At 46.3% G+C, this 13,148-nt stretch overlaps 1 protein-coding gene across 1 annotated transcript in view; it reads left to right on the top strand.

The window, feature by feature from the left end:
- The window catches only part of LOC122364776 (potassium voltage-gated channel subfamily KQT member 5-like), an 83,964-nt gene that overhangs the window by 59,024 nt on the left and 11,792 nt on the right, over positions 1-13,148 (top strand). Inside the window, exons 7-10 of the mRNA XM_043335502.1 lie at positions 693-820; positions 3,249-3,345; positions 4,660-5,015; positions 11,036-11,178. Coding sequence (XP_043191437.1) covers positions 693-820; positions 3,249-3,345; positions 4,660-5,015; positions 11,036-11,178 — 724 coding nt within the window. The remainder of the gene's footprint in view (positions 1-692; positions 821-3,248; positions 3,346-4,659; positions 5,016-11,035; positions 11,179-13,148) is intronic.

Below are 13,148 nucleotides of genomic sequence, written 5' to 3'. Positions count from 1 at the left end.
ATGCACCACTTGGGTTTGCTAAATGCTCATCAAAGGTTGATTGATTTATGCAGATGTGCATTGTCGCTCAATGTTCTTTGATATTTGTTCACAGAAGGTGTGTCAACCGCACGCAGCTGTGTGTCTGACGCTGCTGAGCGGCTCGCTCCGTGCGTGGCGGCCGGCCGTTACCATTTTCAGAGCCGTCCCCCGGAAACGACGGTGATCAGCGCTGCTGGATCCTCGTCCAGACAAACTGACGCCACTCAATCCTCTCCTCCGATAGATAAAATTTTTCGTAGCCCGTCGAAAGTTCCGAGAGGCGCTAAAGCCGTACGATGTGAAAGATGTTATCGAGCAGTACAGCGTGGGCCACGTGGACCTCATCAGTCGCGTGAAGGCGCTGCACGCCAGGTAGCCCGCTCCACGCCGCGCCCCGTTCTGACCCGTGCATGGCCGGGCGTCCCTTGGTGTTCCCTCTGCACGAGCAGTGTCTGCGCGTCTAACTTCCCGCCCCGTTTAGACGCGTTTTCAGTGTCTCCCGACTGCAGTGTTGTGTCGTGTCGTGTGGTGTCGTGTCGTGCAGAGCCGGGCTATCGGCTCTCGCCCTCTGCCTTTTCCGCCTGTCCTCTTTGCTCAGTGCTCTGTCCGCGGGCTGTTCTCGGCTCCCGGAGCAGACCCTAACGCCGCTCCTCTCACGCCTATCTTCGCAGATTAAATTCTTAGTGGCTAGGAAGAAGTTTAAGGAGGCTCTGAAGCCGTACGATGTGAAGGATGTGATTGAGCAGTACTCGCAGGGCCACAGTGACCTGCTGGCCAGGGTTCGCACTCTGCACGGAAGGTAGGGGTGATCGTGGAGACGGGCCGCTACCAGTAGTGAGCGGCTCTAGCCAGCCTGTATATCGGCAGCAGAGCAGCACTCGCCGACAGCGCCGGTACCCGCCCTCACCAGACCGAATTTTTGAATACCTCCTAATTGAAATTTCATCCAAATGCACGTCACCTGCACGATACATTTCCAATCAACGAGTCCAAAGTTAGCGGCAACTTCAATTTGTATCCCCCAAGGTTGAAAATTATTAAACAAATCAATGCGCAAGCAGGCAAGATGACAATTTTGGTGCGGAGGGAAATGAAAGCGGTCTATAATCTAGAAGTGTTTAATCGTCACGAACATTCTAATTAAACAACGTTTGTTTCGGGCTTTGAACAAAACAAATAAAATATAATTAAGTTATTTATTGTATAAATGATTATCAAGTGAGATCTTCCATTTTTCTGAGGCATAGCACTTTCAAAAGTATCAATGCATGAACCATAGCACGCGAACCACGAGCTTGAAATCGCACGGTGCCGTAATTGTTGCTTTAAGCACTGGTGCATTGGCCGCATCTTTCTTTCTGTGACTAGTTAGTGTAAATGTAGGTATATCGTCAATTTTTGTGAGTGCTGCACATATTTGTTTGTCAGTATCAATGCATGTGAGTCAAAGTATTGATGCTCGTAAAGACAATTATGCATGACTTTCGTTCTATGTGGGATTTTCTAGATGTTTGCTTTTTCCCTTAATTGCAACTAGTGTAGTAAGCCTCTTTGTCCTGTGTAGATTGACATGCCGTCAGGCAACTACGGAAAATGTAATTTCTTTGATGGCACCATGAAGAAGGTTGCTATGAACCATCAAAATGGAAACACAATAGCCGTTTTCACGACGGGCTATCCGACGAATGCACCTGATCTGATCAAGTCTGCACCTAATATCTTTTACAGCAAATATCTTCATTTTATGAATTTATTTCAGTGTTTTAATCGATGATGCTCTCTGATAATATGACAAAGCAGGCATATAAGCAATTAGTGCAACCATAGCTGATAGCTGCTAAGAGACACACTGAACCTGATTTGACCAAATCTGCACCTAATCTGCACCAGATGTGCACCAAATGTGTACCAGATGGCCGTCGTAAAAACGGCTATTATGACACTAATTATGCCTCTGAGGCATGTGAAGTGAGGTCAAGTACCATGCCTATTTAGTCATGCAATCTTACTCCATGGCTTCATTTGTCAGAAACATTTTTTTTTGTCAGAAATGCTTAAAGGGACCCTCCCACCTTCAAAAAAGTTTATGAATTGGCATGAAAGTGATGTCGCTCGGTTCAGAAAGAGCGAAAACGAATATCTACCAAATTTCACCGAAAAATATTCCCCGGTTTTCAAGATATTATACTTTTACTTTTGTTTACTTTTTTGGGATCTCCGCTGTTTCTAGCGACTTTATTTTAGAAGTGCGGCGTTTGCGGCAGATGTTGCGCGCAAATAGCATATACCACCGCGTGCTACAAAACGTTTTAGTCAAACATTTAAAAATCGTTAGATATCTGCGCTGACGTCACACATTCAGAGCGGTATTCCTAAGCATTATAGCCCCTCTGAATCAAAATGCTGCAATTTTGAAATTCAATATTTCCGATTTAAGGCATTTCTCGATGTTGTGAGTGCCGAAACCGGTAATTGTGAGCCAGGGACCCCATTTTGGCTATCTCAACTCAAATCTAATGTTAAGGTGGGAGGGTCCCTTTAATATAGAGACGTGGTTCTGCCATAAGAACACCTCAGCTGTTTACCTCATTATAGCGGATTGACTATTCAGTATGTCTTGTTTTAGTGTGGTCATGAACATTTAAGTGATGCAAACTTTTCAGGTTGACCTGGAAGATAATAGTTTTAGCTCATTCCATGTGTCTCGCCGTTGGTGGAAGAATCGATCGTAAAAAGTATAGCACATATAGAGGTCGCAGAAAATTTTAGCACAAAAAACGTCTACTCTGGCAGATTTTGCCCTTTGGAGACGTTGAGACAATTGAAGCAATTAAGTTCCAAAGAGGTCCCAAAAGCTTTTGGGAATATTTTTCCCCTGCAAGCACCAGCCCCATCCACCAGCTACGAGCTGATTTGTGAGAAAAAAATGAAGCAAAAAGCATCCAGTCTGAGCAGGATTGCCTCTGTATGAACTGACCATGCATCTGGTTTAAATGATTTATTTACGTTCGCTGTGATGAACATTTCAGACGTTTTGAATGTCAATTTAATTGAATGATATAATTTCAGTAAGATTTCGTTTCTTCCCGCTCTTGTTTTGACACACTGTTTTATTAAAGCTATTACAAAATGTTTGATGAGTAATTAGCTATTTCATTTGCTAGTGTTTTGTCTGCACCCGAAAGCGTATTAGATCTTTGATGTTCTAAACAGAATTTCCTTCACAGGCTGGATGTTATACTTGGGAAACAAGGATCAAAAGCGAGGGACGTGTACGACTCCAAGATCAGCTTGGCTTCCAGGGTTGTTAAAGTGGAACGGCAGGTGAGTGTATGTAATGGAAACCCGGATAATTACGCGCAACACTTGAGGAACAACATCACCCCTACCCCGATACTCGCCGTTTTGTTAACTCCGACACGCATAATTGTGCAATTTGGTATCGATTCGTCGCTTTCTAAGGACAACGTATTTCAAAATAGCTCCTTTATCAATGAAAGTATACATGCATGTAATATAGGTATAAATACATCAATGTACAATGTACATGCATAAGTACGCATAAAATATGTACGTATGCCGGAGAGCAGCGCCACGGACTTTATAACGCCTCTGTTAGCGACCCTTCGTCTCAACTATCAGCTTATCTGCGCATTCATTATATTCAAAAGGCTTTCAAAGTCTTACGTTAAAATTATCGCATCTTAGAAATATAATTAAAATAAATTATTATACGATATGTATTTACGTTTGCTACTTTCTGCATTTTATATTTCCGGATACATTTAATATAAGTTGCGTTCAACATTACATTATTTGTTTTGAAGCGTATGCTTGTGATCATAGGCGGCGGAACGGGAAGGGCACCGGGGCACCGTGTCCCCTTTGATTTTGGCGTTTACCCTGGTTTACCCTTAGCGCCCCTGCCAGTTCTGCGCTGCTTGCCTTGAAAAGACTAATTTGCATTAGATCCATATGTTCTTTGAAACTATAAATCCTCGGGAAATGCTCTATTTAAATGCGGCATCGACTTACTTCATTGATCAGCTGCCTACAACCGTGACTTTAGTGGCGCAATGAGTTTGCTTGAAATTAAGAGCTAGAATGACGTCAAAAACAAGGGTCAGTTGAGTTTATGCTTGATTATTTATCTTCTCATTATGTATAAAACCGAGTAGATGACTTCGGATTTATCTGTGGCTTGCATGTTAACAGCTAGTTGAGTATTTCGAAGCTGCGTTTAAATATTCATCATTGGTATGCTCTAAATAGCTTGATATTGTTATATTTATATTTAAGTGTGTGTTATTCAAGAACATGAAAACCTTGCTGCACGGCTCCAACTGACTCTACCTCGATCGATAGTGTTTGTAAACAACTGTAAGACTGGCAGCGGAATAAATAAAACGGCAACTAGGTAAGTCGGACAAGCTCAAACCATTTACAGCTGGCCTCTAGTTTGACACTAGCATTTCCACTGATTGTAGGGATATCCCCGTCAAGAGCAAATAGTAAATTTCAAAGCGGCTTAAGCCAAGAAGCTTTCCCTACCGTTTGGCTGTGTTTCAAACTGTATAGTTAGTTGTATAAATTCAATCAGTCTAATGCGCGTGTACCTCTGCCGCTGCTCTCCCACAGGTGGAAGACATCGAGGGCAAGCTGGACCAGCTACTGGAGATGTATATGGAGGATCGGCGGCGTCTGCTGGCTGCCCTGCCCGTGTCGCCGCCGCCGCCGCAGCCGCCGCCGCCGGAGCCGGCGCCGGCGCCGCCCTCCGCCAGTCCTCCGGCCGCCCCCGCCCCCGCCACCGCCCCGCCGTTCCTCAGCCAGCCGCCCACCTGTTTTCCCCTGCCGGGTCCGATGCCTAAGTCGATCCTGGTGGACAAACAGTCCTCGGAGCCGACCACGCCCATCTACAAGCACGCCCGGCTGCCGGTCATCTCGCGGGGCAACAGCGATGTGGCGCAGCGGGTCAAGAAAAAGGTCACGCTCAGGTGAGACAGTCATTGTGTGGTAGGGTGGCGGGATGTTTCTCTCTCTCTCTCTCTCTCTCTCTCTCTCTCTCTCTCTCTCTCTCTCTCTCTCTCTCTCTCTCTCTCTCTCTCTCTCTCTCTCTCTCTCTCTCTCTCTCTCTCTCTCTCTCTCTCTCTCTCTCTCTCTCTCCCCCCTCTCTCTCTCTCTCTCTCTCTCTCTCTCTCTCTCTCTCTCTCTCTCGAAAAATGCATAATCGGGTAGGTCTTTTGAAGCTGTCAGTTTGGTATTCTGAGTTCAATTGCTCGGTGTGAATTTCTCGGGCGAGGGGATGGCACGTTAACCCGCGCCCCGCTGGGGGGGGGGGGGGCAGAATCTGCCCCCCCTCCCGTTTTTCGCCAATAACTTCTAAACGCGTTACGCCAGCAACGTCAAAGTTTCAGTACCTTATCATACATCAATTTGACACGGTCCCTGAAAATTTGAGCGGAATCCGTCGGAAATTTTTTGAGAAATTGACGTTTTTGTGACGTCATGTTCGCCATTTTCGCCTCAAAAACGGCAAAATTTCAAACGCCGCTAACATCTTCATTTTTAAAGGAATCAAGACGTAACAAAAAGGTTATACGTTATTTTACTTTGTCTATGAAATGGCCATCTCGGGTTTTTGAAAATGTTGGATTTTGGCCCAAATTTTTTCAAAAAAACTGACTTTTTTGGGAAAATTATGATAAAATCAAAAAATTTGAAAGTATCGAAAAACCGGAATATATGTCAGAGAAGTAGTCGATGTGCACCTATATACCAATTTTTAGAAGAATCGGTTAAAAAATGTGGGAGTTATTCAAAATTTTATGACGTCACGACACACAAATTTTTTGAAAAATGATTTTTTTGTAAGTTTTAGACCTCGTACGGAAACAAAAATAGCACCATTCGATTCGCCGTGAAAAACTGCATCGGATAGACACCTTTTTAGGCCTTAAAAACCAACTTCAAAATTTGACCTCACTCGACCTGACCTTGACCTGACCTTGACCTGAAATTCATCCAGAGGTGGTCCATATCACTTATTGAGTGTGCCTATTGAATTCTATGAGTAAAATGACCCATAAAACATGTGTCGCACATGCCCTTTTCTATATTTTGTTTTTGGTGACCTGACCTGACCTGACCTGACCTTGACCTTGACCTTTGAATGACATTGCATGCAACAAATATTGTCTTGGTAGTCTAAGAACACGCTTTGGGCAATCAGTCTCAGTCCATTCTTCGGCAACTACGGTGCAAGGCCGATACTGTAGAAACTTGCATTTTGTACCCTTGACCTGACCTTGACCTGACCTCTGACCTTTTTAAGCAAAAAAATTTGGGCTCTTTAGATCCGCCTTGTTGAGAGCTTTCGATCGCCGTTTTCCCCGTCTTTCTACGACCATCGGTTCGGAAGTTAGACAGGGGGGGCAGAATCTGCCCCCCCCCCCCAGCAGGGCGCGTATGGCTGAATAGTAGGGTTGTTCAAAAAAACCGAATTTTGGAAAAGTATATGGGCTCATGGCTCATGTGGTGCGATATTCTTTTCTGAGACCAATGATGCCCTTTTTACTGAAAAGTATTAACTGTTAGGGGCTCCTCAAACGGCTTAAAGAGGACCATGTTACGCCCGCCGACCGGCCGGTGTCAATAAGGGCGAGAGTTCGACGCCGCACGGCGGCGGCAGCGCCTTATCGGCACCGCGCGCCACGACATCTGCCGGGCGGCCGGCCGGGCGGTGGGAAGTTATAAGTGCGTGGTCTTATTGCACACGATCGGGGTGAGCTATCCCATGTTTTCGGGGCGGAAAGTTTCAGTGCAGCATCGGTGCGTCTGCCACGGTGGTCTGTGTCGATGGTATAGAAAATAACTCAAGCAGAGCTCAGAAAAGAATGAATGATTCCGGGTAGTTGCCTCGAAATAATCCGTTTCAAGAATACGCTGCCTTCTTAACGTACCGTATCACTTGTTAATTCTTCAAAAAGCAAACTCTGAGCAATTACACACCTCTTTGCATTGCTGTTGACAATTTACGTTAGTTTTTGACGGTGGCTCGCACCCCCAATATGCTGCCGCGCAACTTTATTCCAACGGCGAAACGGCAACTTCGCGAGAATCGAAAATTCACGATATACGTACAGCAGGGGCTGGCAATGCAGTATGCACAAGGACAGAATATGGAGGAGACCCGACAGTCATCGGCCCAAGTTTGGGGGTGGCTTTGACGAGCATATGCGTCACCAATGTCATTATTCAGATACGTTGATGTCAGATGCTGGGGCAACAGAATCGACGCCAGGTGTAACTTAGATTAGCGGGTCGAAAGAAAACATAACATGTTTGGGGATGACAGAGTGGCCACCCTGACAGTGTGACGAAGTGAGACATGAGTAGAGACATTAGCCGGAGTACCTACTCATATAAATCAAGCGCCGTTTATCCAATCCTTCGAGCATAAGCGACGCCGGCAGTCCGGCCAGGGCGGCCGTGCCCACCGATGCCGATCAAGACCCGAATCCAGACCCGGCATAGAACACAGCTCTGCCCTGACGTGACACATTACCCCGGTGTGTCACTCATGACGGATAGACCAATGCAGGAGCCTTGCCAGCTCCTGTTGTACCTACTTCGTTAAATTTTCGATTCTCGCTAAGTTGCCGTTTCGTCGTTGGAATAGAGTTACGCGGCAGCATATTGGGGCTGCGAGCCACCGTCCAAAAGCAACTTAAATGGTCAACAGCAATGCAAAGAGGTCTGTTATTGCTCAGAGCTTGCTTTTTGAAGAATCAACAAGTGATACAGTACGTTAAGAGGGCAGCTGTATTCTTGAAACGGGTTATTTCGAGGCAACTACCCGGAATCATTCATTCTTTTCTGAGTTCTGCTTGAGTTATTTTCTATACCATCGACACAGACCACCGTAGCAGACGCACCGATGCTGCACTGAAACTTTCCGCCCCGAAAACATGGGATAGCTCACCCCGATCGTGTGCAATAAGACCACGCACTTATAACTTCCCACCGCCCAGCCGGCCGCCCGGCAGATGTCGTGGCGCGCGGTGCCGATAAGGCGCTGCCGCCGCCGTGCGGCGTCGAATTCTCGCCCTTATTGACACCGGCCGGTCGGCGGGCGTAACATGGTCCTCTTTAAGCCGTTTGAGCAGCGCCTAGCAGTAATACTTTTCGGAAAAAAGGGTATCATTGGACTCAGAAAAGAATACCGCACCACATGAGCCATGAGCCCATATACTTTTCCGAAATTCGGTTTTTTTGAACAACCCTACTGAATAGCCCAGCGGGGCGTGGGTTAAGTTGCAGAGGTCGGGTCTGGCAACGGGATTAGCGAGTTGGTTTTAAGCAAAGTTATTCATTCACTCTCTCTCTCTCTCTCTCTCTCTCTCTCTCTCTCTCTCTCTCTCTCTCTCTCTCTCTCTCTCTCTCTCTCTCTCTCTCTCTCTCTCTCTCTCTCTCTCTCTCTCTCTCTCTCTCTCTCTCTCTCTCTCTCTCTCTCTTCTCTCCTCCTCTCACCACCTAACAACCTCCATTGGGACATGCCTCGCTCGAGACGTTGTTAGTTCGGGTTCCATGGCGACCATGAATTGAGTTGCAGCGCTGGTGGGACATAAGTTTCCAGGTTCTGACTTTAATGTTGGGCCGTACGTGACGTGTGAAGTTGGAACGCCTTTGGTCACAAATATCGAGTGGATAGCACAAGACATTGGCTTTCAAGAAGTGCGCAGTTCGTGCGACTTTGAATTATCCTAGCATGTGCATTGTGTCAACGTTTACGTTTTTATATTTTAGTGTAATGTAGTTTAGGCCAGTATTCTTATGCCTATGTACTTGTATATTGATGATATTGCGGGTTTTGCTCGCGTTATCATTTTCTCACTAAATTGCTATGTGTTCATAGATTAGGCCATGGTAGCTGGTTCGTTATGTGCGATACTGTAGCCGAACAGCTTCATTCAATCAGCAAATGGCTTCATTGAATATTAGAGCGATCTGCAATGAGCAAATTAATAAATAATTAAATAAGCAAACAGACGTCAACTGGTGTCTGTCGGCTCTCGTCGCCACACAAAGGCGTCTAGTTTTCCCCTGTAGTCCGGGGCTTTATTTCAGTGCTCCCATTGCTCTCAGGCCTGTTTACACCACCACGATCTGCCTCCGGCGCTACTCAGCAGCTCTCTTGGCGTCAGCTTTACCGCGATTCCACGAAACTAGTTTCTTCGAGAGCTGCTAGAACAAAACATCTGTATGTGTCGTCTGTTTCACTCTGCTCGGGATGAAAACAGGCCTTCGTTCCTAATCTTACTCCTCTAACTACACCGATATGTGCTATGCTGATACAAACTCTGGATTCATTGTTTCTCAATGCCTACTTACATTATATGTGGGCGAGATTTCTGACTTACAGAAAGCGATGATGGACGATTCAGACTCTCTTGATAAAGTGGCCGACCCTCTGATAGCGCTGGTGGATAGCTCATTGGATGTTTCTGGGACTGCGGGATCGCTGCAGACGGAGTGGAATTCTGGAAGCCACTTCATGGTGCCCAGTTAACTGGAGCCTCGCTGGCTGATGGGCTCAGAGATAACTTACTAGCGTTCAGCCAGTGATATGCTGCATAGTAATTCTGGGTAAGTCGGACTATCTGCGTTCCATAAATATGTCGGCTAGAGCTCATTTACGAGATAATGTTAACGATGAGAAGGAGTTTACTATCTGGCTTATGTAAATGGCTTATCAGTGATAATACAATTCATCCAATTGCATTGAATGTATTACTGTCAGAAGAAATGTGGAAATCATAGGCGTTGCATCCAGCACAGATGTGCTATTTTGAATCATTATTTAAAAAAATGTTTCTCGAGAAAATTAACTTTTTTCAGAAAGGGTCCATAAAGATATCGCTTACACTAGAGCAGAGAAGCTCTGTTACCAAGGATGCAGCTGACTACAGGGCAACCAAACCCGACATTCCGTGCTGAAAAAGCATCACTGATAGCAATTGATAGCCCCAGTGGCAACAACTTGCGTTGGAACGGCAGAAACTTGGAGAATAACAGTTCCTGATGGCAGCCCGCTAGTCAAAGCATGCGAAGGGCGCGAGTTTTGTCCGTAATAACAGCAGACACTTGTTTGATTCGACAGAGACCATCACGTAACTCTTTTGTCAACCGGTCAGACTGTCTTGGTACCTTCCAGCCTATCACGAAAGACGCCGCCATCATTGAACCACCCTCCCCCGAACAGGGCAGGGGTGGCGCAGCGTGGGGAGGGGAGGGGTGAGGGAGGAGATCGGTGTGCCGACCGTGACCGGTGGTCACGCAATGACCGGATATAGACTAGTTCCGGCGGTCGGCCGCGGTCAGCCGATATCTTTACCAGAGCTGTCGGCGCGGCGACCTCAGCTCGACGAGCCCCGTCAAGGCGGCCTGATGAGCTGGGGCGACTCCAGCAGAGCGGAGCAGACCGCGCCGGCCGAGTTTGGAACGGGGCGCTATATTCGTGGCTCGCTCGAGATACTCCATTTCACACGTTTTAGCCGGGAATAGCTCGGAGCCATTTGGGCCGGGCCGCCACCTCTGTCAGAGCGGTGCGACGTAGGTGTAGTGCCAGAGAGAGTTCAGTATCGACTTCTGACCGAAACCGCGGGTCATTGGGGGCTGCAATATTTAGAGTCAGAGGGTCAGGGGAAGTTTTAATCCAGCGGATGTCAGTATAGTTTCTGGAGCTGCTTACTTTTGCTAAATATATGAGCGCTCATTGTTCAATGTTGATCCGTTTTAGGAATTTGCTTCTAAGCAAGTTGATTTCGATAAATGCCACAACATGCTACCCTTCGCTTTGTAATTTGTATGTACTGCCTTGTCCTTTTCTCAAGTGCAAGCTATAACAAGTAAAATTACATTCAGATGTTTGGTTCAGTCGCTGGCGACACGGTGCGTATGAAAGCGACTTATTGAGATGGGTGTGCTAACCACTTGTTATTTCTATTGTCCACAGGCACTCGCTGCCGGGCGAGACGGAGCCGCTGCTGACGGTTCCGACCAGCTTTCTGGAGGCGCCCGAGGGCTTTCAGAGCCCGCCCCAGGTCACTGTCGAGTCGGAGCTCAGTTTTCCCGACTCCGTCATCGACTCGGACTCTGGTGAGTCGCATTAATCTCCGCAATACTTTAGTTACATGACTCAACGATAGTATTCATGCGTTTAAAACACCCCTTAACCCTATTCCGGGCGAGGGGGACCTTTAAGGCCCCCCCTTCAGGTTTTTCTTGTGCCATTGCCAAACGCCGCAAGACTGAAAGCTCATACTTGGTGACTTTTCCTAAACATTCATTGCGCACATTTTGACAAAAAAAAAGTTGCCGGGTCAGGTCAGGTCACCAGAGGCGGTTTGGTGGCCCCACCTCAGAAAAGTTTGCAATCACGCCAGAGCTAGAGTTTTTGGCGGATCAATTTCTTCTCTTCAGGTTTTAGTTTGGGTATCAGTATGTGCAATTTGTATATCTCATAATTTTTATATCTGTGACCTGAGGTCAGGCCAGACTCATGACCTTTACATTGCAAGCCTATGGGAAAATATTGAAACGCCTCCTGCTTCGTGTAAACGAGTCGAAACCACCCAAATCTTTCAGTCTTATGGAAGATCATCTCATCGGTGATGATCCTGGTGCCGCTAATTGACAGGGGCACCGGGAAAGGTCATCTGAGGTCATGTGACCTCACAAATCGTTTTTCTGTCAATAAACCACGACATGATGGTGCTAAAGACTTGTAAGTGGTACCAAACTGCTCGCCTGGTCAAGGCGCGTCGTTTGGTATGCAGCATGACCATACCCCACAACCTCATTGATGAATGACCTGACCTTGACCTCGGGTCAAATTTCAAATTGACCTGTGAAGGTCATCGCATACTTATTTTGCATCGCCTCGACGAGAGCAACAAAAACTATATTAGTTTCATGTCTCTATGTTTCTTAGTTTAAAAGTTATATAGGTAACTAATTCCAAAACATTTTATCGTTGATGACCTCTGGTGACCTCAATATTGACCTGACCTGAAAGTGTACTTGTGAAAGTTGTAGATCTTTAAACGATCTATCAAACGCCGTTTGCCGTTTGTCGCTGCGATGTGTAGTTTTTGAGATCTGAAGGGGGGCCGAAAAGACCCCCACCGCCAAGAATCGAACCTTTCAGAGCCCGCCCGGAATAGGGTTAAGCAAATCAATATGGAAGCACATCAATGACAGGCACGCAAATTATTTGCTAAGCTTCTTTGTGGACTTTGTTGAATGTTCGTTTTGCACTGAACGTTGACTTTGTTCCCGTCCTTGCTCCGGCTGTGAGTTGTTTACGAACACACCACTCCCGCTACAGGAAATTACCGCCCGGTTTCGATTTTACGCAACATCTCTCATCTAATTAGACTCCGAGCACTAATTGGCAATGGAAGATCGGCTGGTTATAAGTTCATTGGCCTTGTTGCTAGCTTTTTATTGTTGGTTGCTCCTCGAATTTCTTCTCTCTCTCCATTTCTCTCTCTCTCTCTCTCTCTCTCTCTCTCTCTCTCTCTCTTTCTCTCTCTCTCTCTCTCTCTCTCTCTCTCTCTCTCTCTCTCTCTCTCTCTCTCTCTCTCTCTCTCCCTCTCTCTCTCGCTAGTCGCGTTGAATGCTCGTTTCAATCACATCCCTTTTGGGTGATATTTTATATATCTGTTACAGGGAGTATGCGATTTCAGTTAGTTTGCAACGACCCTAGGGTGGTTGTAACCTCCCTGAACGATCAGTTTGTTTGCAACGACCCTAGGAACGTTACAAAATAACTGCTCGTTCCGGGACGTTGTAACGAAACTAGGGTCGTTGCAACCTCCCTAGTTAGTATGCAACGAACCTAGGGTTGTTACAAAATAACTAGGGAGTTTAAGAATTCATCGAGTCTCATTTCACATGAGGGCCGTCAGCAATCTTGTCCATTGAAAATCTTGTTCAATCTAGTTCATTTAAAAAGAAAAGAAGAACAAAATTTGAACATTCAGCTCAGGAGTATTTCACGACGGCCATCTAGTACACATTTTGTGCAGATTAGGTGCACATTTGGTGCAGATTTGTTCAAATTA

This window comes from Amphibalanus amphitrite, unplaced genomic scaffold (assembly GCF_019059575.1).
Source record: "Amphibalanus amphitrite isolate SeventyFive unplaced genomic scaffold, NRLGWU_Aamphi_draft 000696F_arrow, whole genome shotgun sequence".
NCBI lineage: Eukaryota > Metazoa > Arthropoda > Thecostraca > Balanomorpha > Balanidae > Amphibalanus > Amphibalanus amphitrite.
Note: the sequence above shows the minus strand (reverse complement) of the source record. Positions and strands in the feature narration are given on the sequence as shown.